This window comes from Daucus carota, chromosome 1 (genome assembly GCF_001625215.2).
Source record: "Daucus carota subsp. sativus chromosome 1, DH1 v3.0, whole genome shotgun sequence".
Classification (NCBI taxonomy): domain Eukaryota; kingdom Viridiplantae; phylum Streptophyta; class Magnoliopsida; order Apiales; family Apiaceae; genus Daucus; species Daucus carota.
Window position 1 is genome coordinate 25,622,617 of NC_030381.2, and position 25,137 is coordinate 25,647,753.

Sequence of the window (25,137 nt, forward strand, 5' to 3'; positions counted from 1 at the left end):
TGGTTCAGTTTTAATGTCCACTAAAGTTCGTAGAATAAATTCGACAGGGTATATTCTAGATTTAGTGATTAAAACAACCGGGTTATCAAAGCACAGAAAACTGTGGATATAACGATCAAGCAAGTTACAAACAACTTGAAAGCTTTACAAATGCTTTGAATACAAAGTGAATGAACACTTGAAATGAAGGATGCAATGCCATATTTATAGGCAAAGCATTTGTACTTGTAAGACAATTGAAAGACAAGACAATCACAAGTAGAAAAGACAATCTAGCAAGGGCAAGACAATTACAATTGCCTAGCAAGCCAAAAGCAAGGCAGAAAGACAATCTAAAGGAAGGGCACGACAATTAACCTTCGGTCAGACAATTACAATTGTCTGCAGGAGCTATTCGGCCAGACAATCAAGAATTGTCTTGGAAGCCTTCCATCGGTCAGACAATTCAAAATTGTCTTGAAGGAGTTCATGTGTCGGTCAGACAATCTATTGTCTTGCAGGCAATGCAACTTCGGTCAGACAATCACGGATTGTCTTGCGGATCATCATTCGGTAAGACAATCAACAATGTCTTGCACGCCTCCTGATTTCTTCGGTAAGACAATGACTGGTTGTCTTGGCAGTTGATTCAGGAACATTGTAAGACAATTGAGATTGTCTTGTAAGTTACATATCATTCGGTAAGACAATCTAAAGAGATTGTCTTGCCGAATCCTTTACAAATTAACAAGACAAAACAGATTGTCTTGATGCCAAAGTGTAGGTGATTGAAATGTAATTTGTAGATTATATTTAAATAGAAAATTATCCACTTAATTAATTTAATCATATAAATTCATAAATTAAATTAATTCGAGAGTGAATTAATTTAACAAATAAATTACATAATTAATTTAATTATTTGAGAAGTGAAATAATAATCTATTAAATATTAAATCACCCATTCTTCAGTAGAATTGCTTCCCGTCTTCTTTAAACATTAATAACTCCGTCTTGATCAGTCGGACGAACGAACCACCAATTCTGCTTGACTTCAAATATTCAATTTGAATAACTGATACACAGATGCACTGTCTGGTTCATCTGTATCTAGTTAAATCAAATATTCTTTGTCAAATAAACATTAAGAATTTGATTTGTTCGTCGAGTCTTCGTCTTGTAAGTACTTCTTCATTAACTGGAATCTTCTGATAAAATAAAGTATAGAAACTTTATATCTTCTGAACTCCTGGACGTGTCACAAAAGATTATTTGTGCACTGAGGCTTGAACATATTAATGAACTTCTTTCAGTGGTGTGCAGCAGCATCCTGGAATTTATCTGACATATAATTCCCATAAATCATTTGACGTTCTTCGTACGGATTCCGTTGACTTGCTATTTACTGAGCTTTCTTATCAGAGTTGAGTTGTACCTCTTTAAATACAAATAGGCTGAACATATGCCTTTCAGGGCAGACCAATTAATTTTCTTTGAGCATATTCCATATCATCAGACAATGCAATCCAGTGATCGTCCCATAGTTTAGAGGGGTTGCCGACTTCGCAGAAGACTAATATGGTCACAAATAATTCTCGAAGTTGTGGCGCAGTGGCATAGGCGGAGGCATCACTCAGTGCAAGATGCCATTCTTTGTCTGAATCAAGGAGCCCTCTGTGGAAGCAAGCTTCCTTATAAGTCGAGTAGACAGTCCCCTCAACTGTCCGGATGTCTTCAAAGCTCTGAGCTCCGGTGACAAGGTTTAATAGCATCCGCATGTAGAAGCGCTCTCCACTTGAAGGGTGAGCATAGACCATCCTACCAACAACGCTTACATTTTGGCGACGGCGTGCCCAAAACTTCCCTGCACCATCCCAACGAAATTTTGTGGGGTATTTAACAACGGTGAGATCACGACCGGATTCATCCCGACGGTTACTGATTAGCCATTGCACGAACATAGTGTCATCTCGGTTGACTCTGCTCACAACTTCAGAGAGGGTTTCATCATCACGGAACCGCACTTCTTGTTCACCATCTAGGTGGAAGTACAGGCGCTACACAAATGGATCTCTATGGTGTATAGGAAACTCAAATATCCACCAACAGGATTCAGCTGTGGATACATACCGGCATGAAAGGTAATTTTTGACCTCATCCATGTTACCACTGTTTATTGTAAAAGAGCCAACCTGTGCCGTACCTGCAGAATGCCCATCTAGTTCCATCACTGCTGTTACCGTGTCTGGCCCTTTTCCGATGTACTTAAAAAGGTACTTAATAAATTGTGAGCGATTGCATCGCTCCACATTGATGTGAGCCTGGTATTCAATAAGCAAACCACGATTGTAAGGCACCACATGCCTGCAAAGGGAATTTAATTTAATAAGGAAAACACACAATGAGGCAAATCAATATCTGCTAATTTGGACGGATGTCAGAAGTTATAATTTGTGAATGAGAAGAATAATGAAAGTAAAATAAAATGGTTTTTGTGCATATGACATATGAACAACATCTCTGTGTTTTTTTAAGTTAAGTTATGAATATACTTATATATATATATATATATATATATATATATATATATATATATATATATATATATATATTTACACAGTAGCAATACTGACCACTTTATCTAATATAGCCCCAGGTAGAATCACACAATTAAATCAGCACCTTAAAATATAGAAATGGTCGTTAGTCTAAAGTGTAGGGCTAGATGGAGGATACATCACAGGAGGAAGAAAAATAAATTAAGAAAAGAGAGATGGCAGGGGCTATTAGATGTTGTTAGGAGCTGTGCAAATCACATAAAGAATTTAGTAATGAATATATAGGTTGTTATAACCAGAGAGCGAAATAACCTTAGCTGACCTGTTGCTATGGATTTCGTTTAACCTAACAACAGATAAATTTTGATTCAATATATATAATATCCTAAAATTAATTTTTATGATTTTAATTTAAATATAAAAATAAATGTAAATCCTTCATTTGCTATTTTAAAATTATAAGGAAAACAAAATTGTTGAGATAGCTAATATAAAATATTTAAGAATAACAACTGTCTTGGCGGGTTGGTAAAATTTAATAATTCATTTGTCAGATTTTATTGTTTCTTATTCTCTTTTTGGTTTTGCTAAAATGGTTAATACTTGCAATTCAAATTAATGAAAATGATGAACAAGGTTTTCTTAATACGGATTTAGTATTTAATTTATAGAATAATATATTAAATTTAATTTTATCACATTTAATTTTAAAAATATGGGACAAAATGTAGCCCTTGAAGAAATAAGTTATTTTATATTATATGATTACAATCAAATGTAATGACATTTTTTAAGGGATAAATATCAAGTTGGTGACTCGTTTCGTCCAAATGTATCAATTGAGTGACTGATTCCTAAATTAACTCAAATGAGCCACTCATTAGAAAAATTTGTATCAAAAATATCACTCTTTCGTTAGTCGAAATTTTGAAAGTATTATATCTTGAGTTTCACACATTTTTTATGAATGGTATTACATCTAAATGAAAGATTCCGAGTTCTAGTATTTTAGATAATATTTTTAGATTTTTAAAAATTTATCTCCTATTTATTTTTATTTAAATCAAATAAAACAATTAAAAAATTAAAAATAAATAGTTGATAAAATTTTAAAAATCTAAAAATATTAGCAAAAATAGTAGGACTCGGAATCTTTCATTTGGATGTAATACTATTCATAAAAAATGTGTGAAACTCAATATATAATATTTTCAAAATTTCGACTAACGATATAGTAATATTTTTGATACAAATTTTTCTAATGAGTGTCTAATTAGATGGTGGTAGGAGCTATGCAAATCACATAAGGAATTTAACACTGAATATATAGGTTGTTATAACCAGAAAGTTAAATAATGTGAGCCATCTGTTGCTATGGATTTTGTTTAACCTGACAAGAGATAATTTATATATAACAAATTGACCTCATGAAAGATGACTAAGGTGTAACAAATCATAAGTATGTGAAGCCTTTTCCTATACATTATGCTGCATGGGGAAATACCATTAAGGCCTCACTAGATACCAGTGTAGAATTTGCATGATTTTTGGAAACGAACAAAATAAGAAGGTGATTCTTTAAAAATGAAAAAGCCTGGTTGGTTTTAACTGCATGAAATATAAATAAATGGTGCAGAAGGCACCTGTTGTCCAAATGTATCCCGTTGCTGGCCTCCACTGTCCTCCCTGTGTTCCGCCTTCGATAGAGAGCATATCCATTCTGATCCATTGTAGTGTTGTTACAAAACATTCTTGGATAATGCTTCATACATTTTCCATTCATCATACACGAACATTTGGGATTGGCCTCCCCACATGGCCCATACATCATGAGTTGTGATACAATTTCAAAAGCAGAGGGGTCAGCGTTCTTATCAGGAATTTCTACACTAATAACAGCATCTATGGCCTCTGGAGACAGGAGCTTGTCAGGCTCTGCCAGCCAAAGAACAATATGAGCGTGGGGGAGGCCGCGTTTCTGGAACTCAATTGTGTAGATCGCTGCAGAAAATAGTATATATATTTAGAATGTTGATCAACACAATAGACAACTATAATAATGCATGTATTTATGGAGCAATTCCTTGCGTAATGATGACAAAATACCAAAACACGTAGGCAGAAAGATATCATAACAGAAGGCATGGAAAGAAAACAACAACTTAACGGCGAAATGGAGCACCTGCAAGTACATGGCCGAGGACATCATTTTTTGTGAGATCGGCCATAAGAGCATCAAGCTTTATTTTGAAAACTCTGGCGATCAAGTCTGGGCGCACAAATGCATCCTTGCAATCCTGAGCAGCAACAGCACGCCTTATTTCTGGCCATTTTGGGTTGCAAGTGAATGTTATGAATAGATCCGGGTGCCCATATTCCTTGCAAAGAGCTATTGAGTCCTGAAAATTCTGCTGCATGTATCTAAAGCCTCCCATAAAGCTTGACGGGAGCACTATGCGCTTACCCACATCAGATGCTGAAATGTCACCACGGCTAACACTATCCACAATGTTGTTGTATAGGTCTGACCGAATTGTGGACTGATGCAGCTGCACCCACTGTAATCTACCACGCTCAATATAACACCATGAATCAACCACATATTGCAGAAATAATCTACCTCCCATCAGCAATGCATGACCCTCACAATCATGATGCTGTACTCTGAATGATTGGTATTCTCGACTACTTACAGTGTTTCTTTGGCTTGGCTCTGAATCTTGAACATTACGGTGTCTAATGCCAAGGCGGTAACCATCTTCCCCGCGCGGGAACAATAATGGGTATTGCAGTGACATAAAACAAGGGTGAAGCTCAGTTATATCCTTTAGGCCTCCTTGCTTGTATTCAACAACTATGTCCCTGTTCTCCACTAAATTGTTATCCAACGCAAGAAGCATACTTACTCTTTCAATTTCTACCCATCCCAAAGATTTATTCTATATATTAAATTTAATATTATTTATTCCAGTAAAATTATTCCAGTAAATAGCAGAATTGCGGATAGGGAACTAGGTTAGCGACCTACCAAATTTATTGTAGACATTTTTGGGCTCAATGGTTGGACCATGCAAACTAGAAAGACTTTTTCTTGGATAAAGGAACAAATAAATCGATCCATTTCCGCGCTGAAAAAGTGCCCTTTCCCTGTTCGGATTTGAGTATGAAGGGCCCCCCAACTAAAATTATCTCAATAGTTGAAGTTCCTATGTTTTGTTTTTCGCGGGTAGAGCTGCAAATTTATAATCATTCCCGCCTGGAATGTTAACAAAGCGTCCATCGGTACACCTCCTTTTTTCAAGTAGTCTTAGGCGGACCGGTATATGACTGGACATAGGAAATTGTTCCCACAACTGCCTAAAAATGCGCACAAGTGCATTGACACGAGTAAGCATTTGTTGCAGGATGCCAACAATCCCAGCATCAAGTGAGGTGCCAGTTCTTGGAAAGCTCATGCGATGATCAATTGCCTCCTAGCCGTCATACATGTACAGTTGAACAAATTTAGGTGCGCACCCATCTGGCGGAACTAATGACCCCATACTATGATATGTGAGATCACAGACACAGAATACATAAGGGCCTGAACCCCTATTTATAGCATTGTCCACTTTTCCTCCGAAGTTGCAAAGAGCAAACACCGTGTTGGACATTCAGCTGTTTTGTTGAAAATGTTTCTCTCGTGTGCTACCTCCTGTGAGCAAGACAGCCAACTCTGGTGGTGCTTGCTGCATTAACGGCAACAACACCTTGCCCTTACCACAACAAATAGAGTAACCCTTTGGGCCTGAACCCATGTGCCTGCCAGTAAATTCAGCAAGCCATAGATGAGTCGCGCAGAACCCACAGCACTGGTCAGGATTCCCAATGTCTAGTTTTGTATTACCATTTGCTGCAAGTATAAATCATGTAAGCCACATGTCAACCGACACGTCCAAAGTTCTAACTATAGGATATATTAGTACCACTCATAGAATTGAAGACACACCAAACGCTGTTTTCTTGCTATCAATACGTTTACGCCGGAGTGGGGTCTCAATGGCTGCAGCTGGGAAATAAACAAATAGTGACCGGTTAGGCACAAATCTAATTAGAGTCCAGATTCAAAAACAAAGAAACATGATTAATTTAGGAAGAACACCACTTCCCCTTAGTTCCCAGTTTTGATTTAATGAAGCCACAGAAAGCAAAGTACAGTAGTCCATTAAATCTGAGTCATTGAAGAAATCAAATAGTGGTTTACAATATACAAGATGAGGTACCTAACTGACTTTGCTTACCCACAATACTTGAAAGGAATGTTTTTTTTTTAAAATATATATATATATATATATATATATATATACTCACAGATTTAACCCCTGTTGCTCTATATAATTACAGCTTGTCTATATTCGATATGGATACAAGTATCCAGACTCCCTCCCATAAAAACCAAAGTACAGTCCCGACTCTCGGATAACATTATTTCCCTCCATTCTTGTCTTTCCTGCCCTCACTAAGATTCTAAGCATGTTAATCTACACATGCCCACATCTAGCTACAAAGCACTTGAGCTATTCAAAACAGACCATTAAGGAAGCAATGTTTGAAACAACAAGACTCCAACTCCGCTCAATTACACATACACGAAAACAGTACATAACACTTCACAGGCCTATAAAACTGCATGGAAATTTTTATTCATTTAAGCTTATGTATTCATCTTCATCTAATCTGTACAAGTTTTACAACACAGAATTCACATATTTGCTAACACAGCCTCCCAGAAAACCAAAACTGTAATCCGCAGGCAACTCGATTCAAAATTATATATAAGGACTTTTAAAATTTTTTAATTTGCATTAAGGATTAGTGTGTGATATATGAAGGTTCCTAGAGCGCTGTTTGCTAATCAGCAAATATCAGTTTCCATAGATGCAATCGGATCTAGGTTTCAGTTCTACTCCAGTGGGTTTTTTTGCGGAGAATGTGGAACAGGCCTTGATCATGGCGTCAGTGCAGTTGGTTACGGGAAAAGCAGTGATTGCACCAAGTACTGGTTGGTTAAGAACTCATGGGGAAGAAGCTGGGGAGACAACGAATACATAATGATGCAGAGCGACATTTGTGCTAAAACTGGACTATGTGGTATCGCGATGGATGCATCCTATCCAACTGCTTAGACCCTCATGCTAATTTTTTACCTAAGGCCTTCCAACTAAATGTTTTTTAATTCCCCCAAAGTTGTAAATGTCGTGTATATGGGATAAGAAAGTGTAATTTTGTGAATACTAAACAGAGGTACAAAGTTTGATAAGGCAAGCTTACCTCATATATGTACATAAGTGTTACTAAATTAAGCAATTTGGTTGTTTACGCTTACAACTGTGCCTATTGCCTGAACCTGCTGCACTAAAGGAACACAAACTCCTGGTCATGTTTTTGGGGGCTAGAGTTTTACATCACAGGACTAATATGATTTAAACTGATAAATATAGCTAGAAACTACATGAAAGATGCATCTTTTCAATGCATTAGGCTAAGCTTGGAATTTAATTTAATACTAACCATGCACAACTATCTACCAAGTTTTGAGTACACTCTATACTCAAACTCAGATGAAGAAGCCAGACAAGATTTTGCCTTCCGCAAACAAGTTTTAAGCGCAACATCAGGATCTATAAGTTCATAGGTCTCAAGCTACTGCAAGCAAAAAATTTAAAAATAATAAAGGCTGCCTTAGATGCCTTTTAAGAAGAAACAATATAGCGGAATTCCCGAGGAACTTCAACAGCTAGGTATGGGCTTACAAACTTGGAAGCTGTTTTTCGTTACATAAACTTAATGATTACTTAGTCTATGGAATAATATCATAGAGAACGATCCAGTAGCATCAGAAATTTGTTGGATAAACTTCAGATAGGATACGATATAAATGGCACGAATTTAAACACTCCAAATATAAACTTTTAGAGAACATTTTACAAAGCTTAGGAGGAAACATGAACAGCAGGGTATAATAACAATATTGATTCTATTATGACCAGACATTTTGTAAGGAAGTTCTGCAACCCATAAGCCATATTGTGTCAATGATATAATTCATGAGCCAGATCAGCCATAATACCCTCCCCCAAAATTTACCTCAGACACCAACAGCCACAGAACATTGATTAAATTTAAATACATCTCGTCCTATATTGTCATGAATTTTAGGTATCAATTTCTAACATCAACAAATATTATCATAGTGTTTTTTTGTGGCAATAACCATTTCTTGACAAGTATTTATACATAATTTTATTCTTAATCCCCGATCAGCTTCAACATCAGACATAGTAGCTTCTAATACCACTACCGCTTCAGAAGGAACAATTTTAGGCTTAGGGGGGTACGAAATGGGGATTTACAGATTGAGGAATAGTTTGGGAAGCCATTGAAACTGAAGGTTGGAACTAATAGTAGTGTAAATCCTAATTTTTTTTTTTGGGCACTTGGCAAATACCAAAAATTACTGCTTTATTTTTGTTTTTTTTATGAGGGCACATGACCCCATGTGCCTGTACATGTATCCGTCTTCGAGAACCACAATGACTAAAGGGCCATAAATGTGAAAAAGACTTTCGATTATTTTTCTTCTATGGGTGACGGAAAAGACAAGAAGCAACATTGTAAGACAATATTCAATTTGTAATGTATATTAGTAACTCCAACAAGAAGAATATGGAATTACAACAAAATAAGAGACAATGAACTTAGAAGAATGAATATATTATGGTTTCAGTTAGTGCCAGTGACAAGGTCAAGTATGAGTTTTGAACTTAGTAGCCTACGTAGACAGCTACATCAACTATGCAACAGTCATCATTCTTATCACCCAATTCTTCTACATGGGTACGACTCGAGCATATTAGTCCACCATCCACAACTTCAACATGCACAATGCCTCCAATGCCATATATTTATATATTCATTAGCTTCACCACCACCACTTCTCCCATGTGCAGAAAATAATTCAAGGAGAACATGGTGATTTCAGTTACAATTTTACTGTGTTTTAATTTCAGTGTCAACAGTGAATGGTGGGGATTGGATACAAAGGGCAAAATGCGCCCCATAAGGATGAACCTAGTGTATGTAATTGCATATCTATGCCACCAAAAAAAAAGGCCAATATAAAAATAAACATACACATACAAGATTAACACAAAGCCTATATCTCACATAAACATGCACTTTCAATGCCTGACTTGTCAGCAATGTGGCATATATTTAGCGCATATTGTCACCGTTATAAGCTGCCTCATTCTATTAACCTAGTCCTTTATGTGCTCCGAAACGATCAGCATACAATTCTTTAGCAGCTCTGTTGCCGCAAGAGCGGGACAGTAACAGGGAGAATAAACATTTCAACAAGAGAACAACGCAAACAGAGGGAATAGCACGCACACACCGAGCAAATCAGGATGACATACCTCTGTTGCGACGCTGAGCGTCACGCAACCGCGCAGCCTGCCGGCGCGCCTCAGCCACGGCCTCGGTAACGATGACGCGGGGGCGACCACGCCTCCTCGGCGGGGGATCCGTGCGTCGTGTGGAGCCCTAACTAAGCCGCAAGGAAGGATGCGCCCTAGCTTTGGAGTGACAAAGCTGAATTGGGTGGAAAAGGATGACGGAGCCGGAAAGTGGAAAGCAAAGAGGCACGCCACAAACAACGATATCAAAAGGGCACAGTGGTAAACATGAAGATGAGAGAAGGGCATATTAGTAATAAACAAGGTGAATAAAATGTGGCATGTTGGCCTATTATATATACAGGGATAGGATCAAATAAACACTTTTTTAAGTTACAAACTTACAAACTTTTTTTTATTTTCCCATCGTGTTAATACTTGGTTATAGAAGGTATCCATGTTGAAAATTCTTCAAAAAACATCACAATTTTTAAAAATAACGCATAATTAAATCGTGCATTCAATACATTTGTAACTGGGGTTCAACATCGGGTGTTGAACACTAATTATCATTGTGTTGATTATATATATAAAGATGCTTAAACTATACCTCTGGGGTTTGGGTAGGGTCTAGAAATATAAATATTAGTTATATAATACGTTTAACTTAGTTCTTACATTGAAAAATTAGTTTATGTACTTCTCCAACACAATTTCAGTCGATGTTCAACAAAATATGTTTAAAAAATGTTGAACTCAAATTATATGTGTGTTGAACGCATAAAGTTTGTAAATTTGTAAGTTTCTACATAATTAATATTTTGTTTATATTTAGATCATTTTCACAACTCTTATCCTACTTGTACTTTTTCTAGTCTCCACTCCAAATTGCCTATATATTTCAAGATTTTACATTCTCTAAGTTTTAATCTCAATTACATTTGTCTGTGTTTATGTCTCAATCCACTTCTTTTAGTTTTAAATAATTTGTTGATCTATCTCTTTTTCTTTGTCATTATTTGAAACTTAATGTATCGAATAAGTTAGGTATATTATATACGACCGAGCTATGTTTTAGTTATACTTTTTTTCTACTTTTATTATATATATATAAACATTTGTATTAAAATTATGTACAAGCATCCACGTCCTATAGGGTTGAGCATTTGACCGGTTTAGTTTAGGAAACCAAAAAATCTAAACTGAATTGTACTTGTTCCGAAACCGTACCGAACCAAAATATTATTCTAAACCGAGAACTAACCGAATTATTTCGGTTTGGTCTCGGTTTAAAAAACCGAAATTTTTAAAGTTATAATTTAAATTTATAAACCTCAATGCACATATATCTAAACTTGCAAATATATTAGCTTAAAAATCTTCGCAAAATAAGAAAAAATAACTAAAGACCATGATATAAACTGAAATTAGTGTGCGCTTAGCGACAACAGAATCAATCAGTATTAGGGGTCATTTGTTTGGGTCTTATTGGTGCTGAATAAGCACTCTGCTGACCGCATCAGACATTCAGTCTGTTTGGCGAAGATTTTGAAGCAGGCAGTATGAATTAGATGCTGCTCAACTATTCAGCTACAAAATTGCAACTCATCCATTCAACAACAAATTTTAAGTGCAAAAAAACAGTGAAACAATTATGCCTAATTATAAAAGAACATTATCGTATTTAAAACTAACCCACTGGACAAAAACTTTTTGTAAAATATAGAGATTCGAATGCAATTCCAAAGTTTCATATTATTAGCAAGTATTATGGTATCATATGTTAATTTAGTTAAATATTTTAGTTCTGATAAAAAATATATATTAATTTAGGTTAATATTTTTTGATTTAAAATTAATTTAATTCAATGTTCTCTTTGAATACAATATTGTTAGATTATAGAAATATTTTATGTGAGACACATTTATTTATTTAAAAAAGTAAAATTTTAAATAAATTTCATTCAGATATTTCAAAAATTATTTGCCAAATGATATTATCGATTTTGAATTCAGATAGCTTATTTATTTTAATCATTCAGATAACATAATCAATCAGATATTTTTAGTTCAGATTTGTCAAATGATCCTTTAATGTGCTGACCATAGCTAGGCAAGCAAAACAACTTCCAGCGATTCATAGGAAACATTAATCGAAATACAGAAACTTCAGTTTGAAAACCAAGCATGAGAGACCTAAAAAATATGTTGCAACTGGCGGTTTTGCGGGTTCGGTTTAGTTTTGCTCACCCATGCTAGTTGTTTTGATTAAGGATGTGCTTTACTTCCTTCAATGATTTACAACTAGGGGTGTAATCGAGCCGAGCCGAATCGAACACTGCCACGTTCGGCTCAAACTTGATTGAAAAGTTTGGGGCTCGAGCTCGAGCTCGAATTCGATCGAGCTTTTAATTTCACGTTCGAAACTCGGTTCGAAAACAATTCAATAGGCTCGAGTTTGGTTCGTAGGCTCGAATTTGGTTAGAAAGCTCGAATCGAGTCACCAAATATTACCAAAAACTCAAAATATGATCGGTTTGGCTCGAGTTCGATTCGATTAAATTTATAAATTATAGATAAAATAATAAATATATTTGTAAAAATATTTTTATAATAAAAAAATTAAAAAGTAGTAGAGGCTCGATAAGACTTGCGAACCTTACGAGCCGAGTAATTTGAAACTCGAGCTCGGCTCGTTAAAACATCCAAAGAGCTCGAGTTCGAGCTCGGCTCGCTTATTATCGAAACAAACTCGAATATTTTACGAGTCGAGCTCGAGTATCTCACGAACAGTTTGATTTGTTGACACCCCTATTTACAACTATGGTTTAGATATTTACTACTCAATTGTGATTTTAAATATTTTTCATGAACAACTTCATAAAATTGTTTTCCACATGTCTAATTCTTAATAATTTTTTAACATGATAATATAAATTTTTAAACAGATTAAACCGACCTGAACGGACCCAACCCAATATAGAAAGGGTAAGGTTGAGTCAGGCATATATTTTTGGTAAACGAGTTGAATTTTTAAAAATCGAATTAATTGGGTTGGGTCATTTTATTGGCTCTAACTAGAGGTGGCAATCGTTGTTTTGTGTATTTTCGTTTCGTGTATTTTCTTGTTTTGTGTGCTCGAAGGTGAAACATGTATCCACCCGTTATTAATTTCGTGTACCTAATTTGAAACCCGTATCCGATCCGAAACGTTTCGTGTACTTTTCGTGTATATTATATATAAAAATATTCATATAATTTTAATCAAAAAATAGATTTAATATATATTTTCATGTATAGTTTTACTATATGTGAACGATATAATTAAATCGATGACTTACTAGTCAAATGTACGCAGACATGTCCCTACCCATTTAGAGTAAGGAGGCTGTTTACGTGAGACCCCGGCTTACTGCAAGACAAAGTTTTGTGTGAAATATAAGTAGATTGTACCTTGGCTCATGATTTCTAATACATGAAGCTATTTTCATGAGACCCTGCAAGACAAAGTTTTATGTAAAATATAAGTAGATAGTACTTTGGCCATGATTTCTAATTCACCTCTAGTCCCAAAATGATCTAAAAGACATTCCCCTTCTTTGTCCTTTTCATTTTTAACTGTAATTTCTATCTTCAACTGTAAAATTAAAATAACATATAAATTATTTTAAAAGGTAAAAATAAGTTTACGTTTATTTCTATAAATGAAAATAATTTCAATTTATATGTTATTCTAATAAAAACTTAATAATTTATTACATAATATATTATACTAATATATGTAAATAAATTATATTATTATAAATAAAAAAACATATTTATCTTTTTTTAAAATATTATAATTTTATAATAAACAAACAAAAATTTCATTTTTCTTCTAAATCAGAACCAAGCATAAAAACAATTCACGATTATAACTTTTATTTCCCCTTATTTCTCTTTTTAATATACATAGGTGCTCGATTATATTATAATTATATTAAAATAAATTTATAAAACATTTAAGTGATGCATATTAATTTTAATTAATATTTTATTTATAAAAAAATAATTCATTCAACTACGAGATTAAAATATTACAGCTACAGTAGTGCAGTGGCTTTTCATCATGAATGCGGTAGTGCCACCTCAGCACAAAAACCTGAAGGGGAATAGCTGTGTACAGCCTGTCATCACTCAACTAAGAACTATTCAATTCCCCGTTCCCTCTCCTCGTTATATTATTCCCTCACTATTTCCTATATCGCCACTCCAATTATCACTATCCCCACCCAAATGTCCTTCACTTTCTCCACAGTGTACCACTCTTCCATCTGCCAATAGCAAAATATGACCTGTCAATAGGTATTTTAATTAATAAAATTATTATTCTATCAAACTCTAATAGTGTTTAGTTGCTGGAGACAGCCTGTCCCCAAAGTCATCTCTCTCCCATCTCTCTCTCCTCTCCTCTCATCTCTCTCTCTCTCTTTCTCTCTCTCGCGTTTTGCTTTCTCATTTCTCTCCCACCTTGCATTCTCTCTCGCATTCTCATCTTACCAGGAGCACAGATCCGGATCCCGCGTCTTGCTATCTCTCCAACCGGTGTGTTTTTCTTTCTCTACGTTTTATAATGCGCCTATTTTTGTAATTTTAACATCTTTTGCTGCTTTAGTTGTTCATTCCTCTTTATTCTTTGTTATTGTGCTTTGAATTTGTTGAGTTAGTCATACATGTGTGGAATTGTAGAATCTGCTAGTAGTGTAATTTGTTGATTTTTGTTGAAAAATGCCAGGGATATTAATTTGAATAGATTCAATTGGATTGCTTTGTACAATAGGGCATATTGATTAGTATTATTAACTGGTATACACTTTCGGTGTAGTTTTCAGGCTGTTGAAGTTTGCGTAGTGCAGAGTAGTTGAGGGATTTGTTATGTCGATTAGTAATTCACGGCTCCCTCCAATTTCTGGCCACCCAAAATATTTATTTCACCGCTGGACATTCATTTCTTTGCCTGTCCTAATTTGCAAACACGGCGAATAGAATACAGCTGCAACCAAAATTTGAGGTTAAATTAGCCATGTTCGATCCTTATTAGGACAAACACACAATATATGTTCTATCACATGCAACAATCAAGCAAAAAAACCAAAAAAGCAGAGGTGTGTTCTTCGTCCCTGATACGAATAAACATACTTGAAATAGCCAAACTCAAACACACACTGCCATTTCAATTGTGCTCGTCTGTGTTAAGGACGACCAACACATCTCTGTTTTTTTTTTTTTGCTTGGGTTGTTGCATGTGACGGAACATATATTATGTGTTTGTTCTAAAAAGGGTCAAACACCGTGTTAGGGTCGGACATAGCTAGTTTAATCTCAAATTTTGGTTGCAGCTGTGTTCGCCGTGTTTGCGAATTAGGGTAGTCACAAAAATGAATGTCCAACCAGGGTGGCCATATCCGTGAAATGAATATTTTGGGTGGCCATAAATTGAAGGGAGCCTTAATTCACTCTCGATTTTAATATAATGCGCATTTTTAGGTCACATAAGGTCTTCACATACTTAAAGAAAACGTAATGAACTCGTTACCGTTGCGCTTTGACTTTTTCTAGTAATGGCATTATAGTTGAACTGGATTTTTGCCCGTTGTTTTACCTCGTTAGTCATTACTAATTTAAGTGTTGTATGTATTTAGGTTGTCATCTAGGTGGTGGTTCTATTCCGATATTTGAAGATTTGGGGTATTTGTGTATTCTGTATTGAGTTGAATTATATAACTTAAAAGGGAGAACCAGATGTTTTGATGAGGTTGCGAGACAAAATTGAATAGAAGGGGTATAAGCTGTTCTGTTTCTCTTAGTTTTTGTTGGGAATACTTGGCTACGTAACTCCCAAGGATTCTCATTGTATCAATGCGGCCTAGAATTTGTTTTGGGTAATGCCCCAGAAGAGGTTTGATGCTGATGCACTTGGTGTGGTGACAGTTTGTTTGGTTTCAATTTTTGTAGTCTTTGCATTCTTTTGCATCGTGTACTGTGTTTATTTTCGAACGCGCGTTCGTAGGCAGGGGTTTGTTCGTCTTGGATATTTTAATGGGCCTTGGATTATCCGAATCACATTTATCTTGTTTGCAATCTGGTGGTGTGTTGGTGAGATTATACGGTTGAACCTTTTGAGGAGTGAGGGTAGACTACTGAATGTTAATTTGGAATGGCAGAGGACTGTTTGCAAAGGCTACATTGTTTCAAACTTAGGGTTTGCAGAACCTTGCTTTTTGCTAACACTGGTGTTCCTTCTTCGCGGATCATTACAGGGGACAGAGTCCGAGACTTTGAGCCAGAAATGGAATTGCAAAACTGCGGGCTATATACTTCTGTATTGCTTTCCCATGTTTGTACTGCAGCTGATGGTAATTATAATCGGACCAAGGTTAAACAAGGGTGGGAGTTATTCGCACCAGTTGCCCCGTTACTTCACAAACACAGTTGCAGCATCTATGAGTAAGAATGCCGCTGATGTAGCTCTATGTACTTATCCTTTATTGAGTACCATATTTCTTGGTATATTTGCTACAGTCCTAACTGCATACTTGTTCTGGCTTGGGAGCCGGATCCTGTATTTGGTCATCAATAAAGGGTTGCATAAGAGAGTCTACACTTTGATAATATCCGTCACTAGTTTTGTTCCTTTGAGGGTCATCTTGCTAGGTTTATCAGTACTGTCGAAGCCTGAACATGTTTGGTTCGAAACCCTTTCGTTTTTAGCTTTTCTTTCCCTCCTATGTTGTTCTGGTTTTGGAGTTTGCATACTGGTTTACTTTCCAATTGCTGATTCATTAGCTTTGAGGAATGTGCAAGACATGGAGGCTGGAAGTAGTGATGATCAACAGGACACTGTTTCACTGATTACTAACCAAAGCCCTCTAGAAGAAATTAGCTTAGGGAGAAACTCTGGTACTTCAGCTAAGCGTGGTTCCATCTCTTTCCGCACAATGGATCAAGACCATCAAACCTCAGGAACATTTGTGGAATTGAGCCTCTTCTCTGCTAGCCAACATTCAAGCCCACCTGGATCACCTCAACTTATGGGATGGCCCATGCTCCATCCTGCCTAATTGTAAGAACACTAAAAATGATCAAGTAGCCGGGGTCCCAGTAAAGTCCATTTTGTGATTGTAAAGGATTAGTTCTATTAAGGATTGCATTTTTGTGTTGTGCATTTATATTGTTTTCATTTGAGATGTACTGGTTTGTCTGCTGCCCACCTATCTTTTTCCTTGGGTGGAACTGTAAAATATTTTCTCCCGACATATTTTGATAACAATTTACAATAGATTTGAATCAAGGCATTACTTTCAAGAGGTGATATTCATTGTTTTTTGCTTACTATGCCTCAGTCATGTTGGGTGGATTAGATTTCCCTTGCGATCTGTAATTCTCGTCCTGGTTGAGTTATCGTTTTCTGCAGTGTAGGGGAGCTTTCTAAGGTTATGTTGTACATTAATCTTCCAACAAATCTTAATATTGTTAATATTGTTGTTGCTGCCGAGTGTAAGAAAAGTGAAAAAACGTAGAAAATGTAAATAAAAGATATAAAAGTAGGTATAAAATGGTGAGACTTAGAAATATTATTGAAATAATTCTAATTTTTAAGAAAGATTAAAAATGAGTGAGACATCTTAAAATGAAAAATATTTTGTTATTATGAATTTTTTAATTCGTGATTTATTTCTGCTAGTTTTATTTGTTGAACTACATTCATTTATATTATCAAGGAGTTCGATAAGATAGTTATTTTTTTAAAAATTAAACCTCTATGATTCTGGATTTAATATAAAATCTTATCTTTTTAACTTAATCTTCTACGCTTCTCGTTTTCATATAAAATATTCTGGTTCATGCAAAAAGACTTCCATCTGTAATCTAGGACCAAGGGCAAAAAATACCAGTGAAATTACACATATACCCTCAATTTATACAAAATTTCTATAATACCCTTTGCTGTAGAAAATTCAGATGGTGCAAAGTAGGGGTGTACACGGTTTCGTAAAACCGACCAAACCAACCCGAACCGATCATTTTTCGACCGAACCAACCTGAATTTTTTTAACCCGATATGTATTTGGTTTAAAAAAATATAAACCCGATTTAATTGGGTTGGTTACGGGTTTGAATATTTTTAGGCCGAACCAAACCAACCCGAATAAAAAATAAAATATTTCAAATATTATATATATATATATATATATATATATATATATATATATATATATATATATATATATATATATATGCATAGCCCAGCACCCCGAATATATTTTAAATATATCATGTTGTCTAAATTAGTGATTAGTGTTACAAATATATGATTATTGTTCACCAAATGATACATCTTCTGCAATGTTTCGGAAGGTAAAGTTTCTTAACCTACCCCAGAAAATTTATTATAAAATATTTAAGTTACATATTTCAGTTTTACCGAGTAGTCTGATATGATTATATTGGTACGCACAGGGGAGTAAAGAGTTGAGCATCAGTTTATAATATTTATTAACTCAACCAAACCAATCCAAATCGAACCAAACCGAAGTAATACAAATTGGTTTGGGTTACAAATTTATACGGTCTGGGTTGGGTTGAAATTTTGAAAACCCGATTTAATTGGTTTGGGTCGATAAATTCCGTCAACCCGCCCAACCCGAACCGTGTACACCCCCAGTGCAAAGCTAATACAGACATACAGTCGTTTGGGATACTGAATCGCTATCACCGGCCAGTTGGAAATACGTTTCCATAGAAGATTCTGTCATTCAGCGACTAAAGGCAGTAGCATACTGTGTTGCCTCTCCTAGATCGGGTTTTAGGGAAAAGAGATTCAGTGCTTCAATCTCTGTGGACTGCTGCAACACAATTAAAAATTTCGTCTTTGTTCATGTTCGTGATTTCTGGTGTGCATTCAGCGGGTCGTCCCCCCTTCCTCCGGGTTCTCCTACCCACCCAGTTACGCCCCGTCTTTCTTCGATCATAAAGCTCACGAAACCTTTTATTCTATCCCCGCCGATTCTGAAGGTTTCTGAGTTTATGCCTTTTCCTAATTCATGGCTCAACTCATATTCCACACACTTAGCTCTTGCCACCTATTATAAACTTTTAACTTGTTCAAGTTTTGGCTTCCTTTTGTCATTTTACATGCAAAGCAACTGGGTTTGTGTATATAATCGAAATTAGGTTTTTTTTTTTTTTTTTTTTAATAAAAAGGGTTGGTTAGGGCACCTTAATTGGCTAAGTGGATGGCTGATAGAAATGGGAATGGGATTGAGAATTATATGGAATCCCAAGGGGTTTAGAGGGGACGATTTAATTACCTAGAGGGAATGAGGTTCACGTTCCATGCAACCAAATGGTCAATTGAAATACGAGCACATCGATCAAGGGAATGTGAGATTCTTTCTTCGATGCAACTATTAAATTTTTACTTACAGGGAGTATATCTCCCTTCATTTGGAATAGGCCTGCCAGCAATCATCATATAACCTGAATATGGACGCCTAACCAGGAACATAAATCATTTGGTTGTGATTTGGCTGAAGAAAATTGAGACTGAAAATATATAGCATTAGGTAGAAAAATGGATGTACAGATAACTATACGATATGTGCTAAACATAGTGGCAACAGATAAAGATTAGTATAGAACATGTGATTTATAAGTTGCTATAATATAAGTGATCTAATTGTTATACTCTACTGTACCAGACTACAAACCAAAAACCAACGACCAAACTTTGTATGTCTAGATTTAATTATATTGTATAAATGTATAAATGTTTAACGAATTGAACTGAAATAAAAGGCTGCATAAAAACCATTAAACCACAAGGTAATATTAACATAGATTCTCTAACAGAATGCGCTGCAGGAAATAACCAAAATTGACACTACCAAACTATAATTTTCCGGTGTGTGGACATGAAAATGTTGAATCCCATCAACCTATAAGCTATACTATATATAGAAACAGAATAAATGATTTGATTGTGCGAGAACTCAGAAGATAATAAGCGAAGCTTTTGAAGTCTGTAGATGATATTTGTCTATTAATGTCTTAATTAGATGATACATTATGGTCACTTAAGAGTAATGCATCTTCCTCCGTAAACTTGTCCATCGTGTAGAGCTGCACAGATTGCTTCGTATCATAACTAATCAGACGTATTAAAAAGCAGAACAATCGTTGGAGAAACATACATGGCTATATACGGCGGCTTCCGTGGATATATCGCATGAAGTTGTGGCAAGTAGAATGACTTGTCTCAGTTTGCTTGTAAGACAGTTAGACAAAGTAATAAATTTTACATGCTGCAATTAGTTGTGTGGCTGTCTTTTCGTTTATATTTTCGGGAAGTGCTTAGTTTGATTTTCTGCTCTGCGTATTCATTTAATTGGAAGTGTAAATTTGTCATATAACTTCTTAAGCCTGTCTGTTATGTCTATGTTGAAAAAAAGCAATGGGATGATTAAATCTGGAGCTCCCATTGAACCTCTAAAACAAAAAGGTCTTATTGCGGTGTGACATTTGTTAACCAAGTCATTACATAAAAATGAAAATTGACAATGTAAGTTACGTAATTCTGCAAGCTGTGTTTGAAGATCCCCGATTTTGGCTCTGATTAAATCTGTTTCTATATATTAAAGGAGAACCAGGGGCAAATTGAGCCTAAAAAATGGCTGTGAAATTACTTATACACCCTTAATTAAGGTTAAATTTCAAAATTACCATGTTCATTTTGATATGTTTACGGCTGTTCATCAATCATCACATATGCCTTTAATTGTTTTTATGGAGAATTTTGTAGTGATTGGATTCGAGTTGAAAAGAATTGCACGAGAGCGGTCCAACTCGATCATTCATTTAACCCATGTTTACGTTCCGCTCAAGGGCCATCCAGAGCAAATTAGAAAGTTGTAGATCGGCCGCCACCATTGCTCTTCCCGAGAAAAATGCTTGTGCACTGCTATACAGAAGCTATTATTGATGGTACATCTATTAACTTGTCTTTCTACTTGATGTTTAATTATTAAGTATTCCATTTTTCACTTTTTTAGATCATGGAGCTTGATGCTTTAAACGAGATAGCAGATATGCAAGGACTTACAACACGAGAGATGGCCCCAGGTACGTTTTAGTATTTGACACTCTATTGACTTATCTGACCCACACTCTATCAATACAGTTTGAGTCATATGAAAGCTATATAATTTGGTGCAGAACTCCTGTTACGGAGATAATTTTAGATGAACTTTCTTATAATAGAGATATGCTGTCCCCTTTCCTCCAGGTATCTATTTTTCTTCTTCTTACTTAAAATATTACTCTGCCAGTCTTGAGTTTCTAGGCTCTAATTAAATCCGTAGGCTTTAGTGAAGTCATATTTTTTAATGTTTAAGGTTAAAACTTAAATATTCATTAAACTGCTAGGGTGCAGGCATATATGAAGCATAAAAAACTACGAAAAAGATAGAAAATTTATCTACTACTATCCCTCACTATCATATTAAAGTTGTGACTTATCAAAAGTATCACAGCCTGAATTTAAACAAGTGACATGTATGTAAATTGATTAGAGCTTTATGCAATTCTACTTCTACTAATTTAAGAAAAAAAACCTATCTTAGTTATCCTATTATATTTCATCATTATTGAACTGGAAATGCAACTATTATATCTTAAAGTTGGGTTCACTGGTTTGCAATAGGGTTCACTGATTTTAAAGAAAAAAGCGCTGTTTGGATGGTGAATGACAAACATGCCAATGCAAGAGGCTCAGAGCTGGCCTTGAAGAAGAATGGTGTTCTGGTTTTGAAAGATGTCGAAGACACAGCTGTTTGGGAGTCTAATTCGACTTCAACTGGTGCCAGAAAAGCCGAGCTTCTTAATACAGGTAATCTTATATTGAAAGATCGTAAAGTTGACATTCTTTGGCAGAGTTTTGATTTTCCAACTAATACAGTGTTAGCTTTTTGAAGCCTTATTATGTGAGGGAAAAAGTTGGGTAGCAAATAGTTGTGTTAGATGATGTGGGCCTATTTTTGTAAGTGATCAATTCCTCTTTAGTGCTTCTGATGCTGGATATGGGATAAATAGGAGACTGAAAATGGATTATGATGGAAATCTTTGGCTTTATACCCAGAATAATTTAATGAAAGTTTGGAACACATCATGGCAGACATACTCAGCAAACAGGGACCAACAGAGATGCATTTAGATGTGAGAAATAACAGATTCATTAGATATGGGGCCAAAAACATTTACCCTGGCTACCTAGATCGGAAAGAGATCAACTTGAACAGTGAGTATTGAATAGTGAAATCGATCTATTTCTGATGCTCTTCAGGTATTAACAACCCGTAAATCAGGCAGCGAGAGTGGAGCCCATAAACAGTTGAAATTCCGAAGTTAGGAAGGGGAATCGAGGAGTTAAGCCTTCAACGATGAAATAGGTATGTAAACTGGGTATTTGTTATGTCAATTGTGTGTACAAGTGATTATAAACTTATAATGATTTGCCGCCTTAACCAGGTGTTTCTGAGCCCTTGTAAAAATCAGTGTTTTGCGACAGGAGATGATCGGCAGGTGCTAGCTGTTGCTCATGTTCAATGGACGCCACTTCGAAAAAGTAACGCTAGCTAAAATTGTTTTTGTGTTTTGGAGATTTATGCCCAATTTCTTTCATGGTTTAAGCATTTTATCATTGCTATTGAAATTTTAATAACGCTTTTTACTGGATATTAGATTAGAGTTTGGAGCGTTTAATGGGACGAATTTGATATGGAGATGGACTGATTCATTTTCTTTCTAGAAGTTAGTTTTTGTATTTACAATATTTGTTCATTGTGCCAACTAATGTATTGGTAGAACTCTGGCTGACACATGAAATTGGAGGCTACATACATGCAAAAAATCAACTTTTAAAGAAATAATTGACAAAAACTACTTTGAACGTAACAAGAGTTACCTCCACGTGAGACTGTTCACTATTTTATCTCGGATTATATCATAACACCAGGTTTTTATATATATAATGATCCTAATTTTAATAAGTTTTATTTCATTAACATTCTTTTTAGGTCATTTTTCCCCTTTCAATTTATATTAATGGAATGTAGTCTAAATCTGTATCTATGTATTGTCTATCAGGTTTAATTTCCTATACTATACTCTGAAAACAAATGACTTGTATTGATATTTTAATATTATATATTGTTGGCATGATCAAAGGAACTCGATTACATAGCATGAAGTTATAAACTCCTAGCACAGTTAAATAAGTTAATCATAATTTTTTTTTTGTTTCGGTTATTCAATGTACTTCACGGATAACTCCTATTATAGATATGTTTCTATGACTTGTACGTGAACAAGATATAAGCTCTGGCATAATTTTAGTGGAGAGTTTTCGTCAATTTTTTCAAGCAAAATTTGTGTTTCCATTAAAGTCTTTTTTATAATGCAGTAAAAATTCTCGTCTCAATAAAGATATTTTTCTTATATGTAGGTATTCTGGGTGGACTAGCATGAAGTGATTCCTACACATCTCTGCAGGATTACAAACGACCCATATTACATGAGTGATTCTTCACGATGAATGGGTTATAACTTATATACATGTTGCTTGCCTTTTCTGGGGTCCAAATTTTTGTGTTACCAATGCCTCTGGAAAGCATTTTCAGTTCTCATACCTTGTAAATTAACTGATACATGATTTCATAGTTTAAATTTGGGTGGAACTAATATATCATTTCATACATCTATCAAATTAATTTTAGAATACGGAATGCTCTCAAATATGAATGACAATGTGCAGGGTTTATAAATGTTGTCTTGAAGAGTGAAAGACCGGTTTTAAAACAGATAATATATAATTAAAAAATTTATCTGCAGTACGATACAGGGCCCGTGCCTTGCACGGGCATTTACGCTAGTTATATATATAATACTACAACAAGGGTTTTGTGACCTTTTCTGTGAGCCATTTTATTCCTACGTTACGGCTCTGTTAAACTTCGGTTATGTATTTATATGTTTCTCTCAAACTCATTCACCTCCCCTTCTCTTTCTCTTGCCTAATTTGTGACTCCTCGACTCCACTTCTTCGGATCATTTTTGTATCAATATTTCTGTTCCATGCTCGTGCTTGCAAGACCTTAGCGTCTGTTCCGGTCCTGGAGAAAGAAGCAGGATGCAGAATGAACAATTTACAGTTTTTCTTTTGCGGGGAGTTGCTCCTCTCTAACAGGTAAGATGTGAACTGGCTTTTTGAAGATCATGTTAGTTATGTCAACTATTTAGTGTCTACTGCCTGCTTGATAACTTGTCTTGGTGGACTTTCGGATTCATTAGACAAACTAATTTTGAAGGCTGAATTACAGTGGTTTCTTCAATTATTCCAGGCCAAGGACATCTGCTTCAAGGTGAAACCGAGCCCCCTATATGTTTTTTCCCCTTTTTTTGCGGTTCTTTTGGGTACTTTTTTTGGTTGGAATTGGGTGCTTCTTTCTGGGATCATTATATTCTTTTGTGGTGATGGGTACTTAGGAGGTATAATCCCATCGGAGTCAGAATCAGTAGATTTAGGTGCTTAGGTACGAGAACAATTTTAATGTTATGACATGATTTACTGGTGTTCAGAATGGCATTTATGTTTGAAGCCTTGGTGACTTAATATTGGCATTTTTACATGAAGCTGTTAGGATTATAGGCCTTTTGAATGAAGTATTAAGCTTCCTAAAGTTTAATCCACATATATAGAGCTTATGTAGTTTTGGTTTTACTTTTCTTCCTTCCAGTTTGCTCACTGTTAAGACCTGCGTATGTTGATATTTCAAAACTTTGTTTCTTCTCAGGTCATAGATAAGTTAAATATGATACGCGCTACACTCTCCTATAACCTGTGTTTTCTTAGCATGTCAAAACAAGCGATTAGGCTATTCTGCTAACAAGTCGTGGAAGAAGAATTGTCCCGGCAATGAAAATCTTCCATTGCCATTAGCGTACATGATCTGTTTCAGGCTAAAACTGAAAAAGCCAAAGCTGTATTTAGCACTGTATAATTGTGATAAATAAATCAGGAAAATGAGAGAATTTATAACCAATAGCCAGGCATCAATTAGGCAAAAATA

At 35.3% G+C, this 25,137-nt stretch overlaps 2 protein-coding genes across 2 annotated transcripts; one reads left to right on the forward strand and one right to left on the reverse strand.

Moving 5' to 3' along the window:
* Positions 1-4,020: 4,020 nt before the first annotated feature.
* Positions 4,021-5,657, reverse strand: LOC108203769 (uncharacterized). The gene is made up of 2 exons (XM_017372928.2): positions 4,720-5,657; positions 4,021-4,538 (listed from the first exon to the last, which is right to left on the reverse strand). Exons 1-2 carry the CDS (start codon positions 5,435-5,437, stop codon positions 4,021-4,023), a joined length of 1,236 nt encoding a protein of 411 aa, XP_017228417.2. The 5' UTR covers positions 5,438-5,657.
* An 8,709-nt stretch (positions 5,658-14,366) lies between these two features.
* LOC108192715 (uncharacterized) lies at positions 14,367-17,324 on the forward strand. Its single transcript, XM_017372929.2, has 2 exons — positions 14,367-14,557; positions 15,655-17,324. The coding sequence occupies exon 2, from the start codon at positions 15,898-15,900 to the stop codon at positions 17,071-17,073; it is 1,176 nt and encodes a 391-aa protein (XP_017228418.1). The 5' UTR covers positions 14,367-14,557; positions 15,655-15,897; the 3' UTR covers positions 17,074-17,324.
* Positions 17,325-25,137: the final 7,813 nt, after the last annotated feature.

Coding starts and splice junctions, on each gene's coding strand:
- LOC108203769 (XM_017372928.2), bottom strand. CDS start 5,437: ATGCTTCTTGCGTTGGATAACAATTTAGTGGAGAACAGGGACATAGTT. Junction 4,539..4,719: donor CCTCGGCCATGTACTTGCAG/GTGCTCCATTTC, acceptor TATTTTCTGCAG/CGATCTACACAATTGAGTTC.
- LOC108192715 (XM_017372929.2), top strand. CDS start 15,898: ATGCCCCAGAAGAGGTTTGATGCTGATGCACTTGGTGTGGTGACAGTT.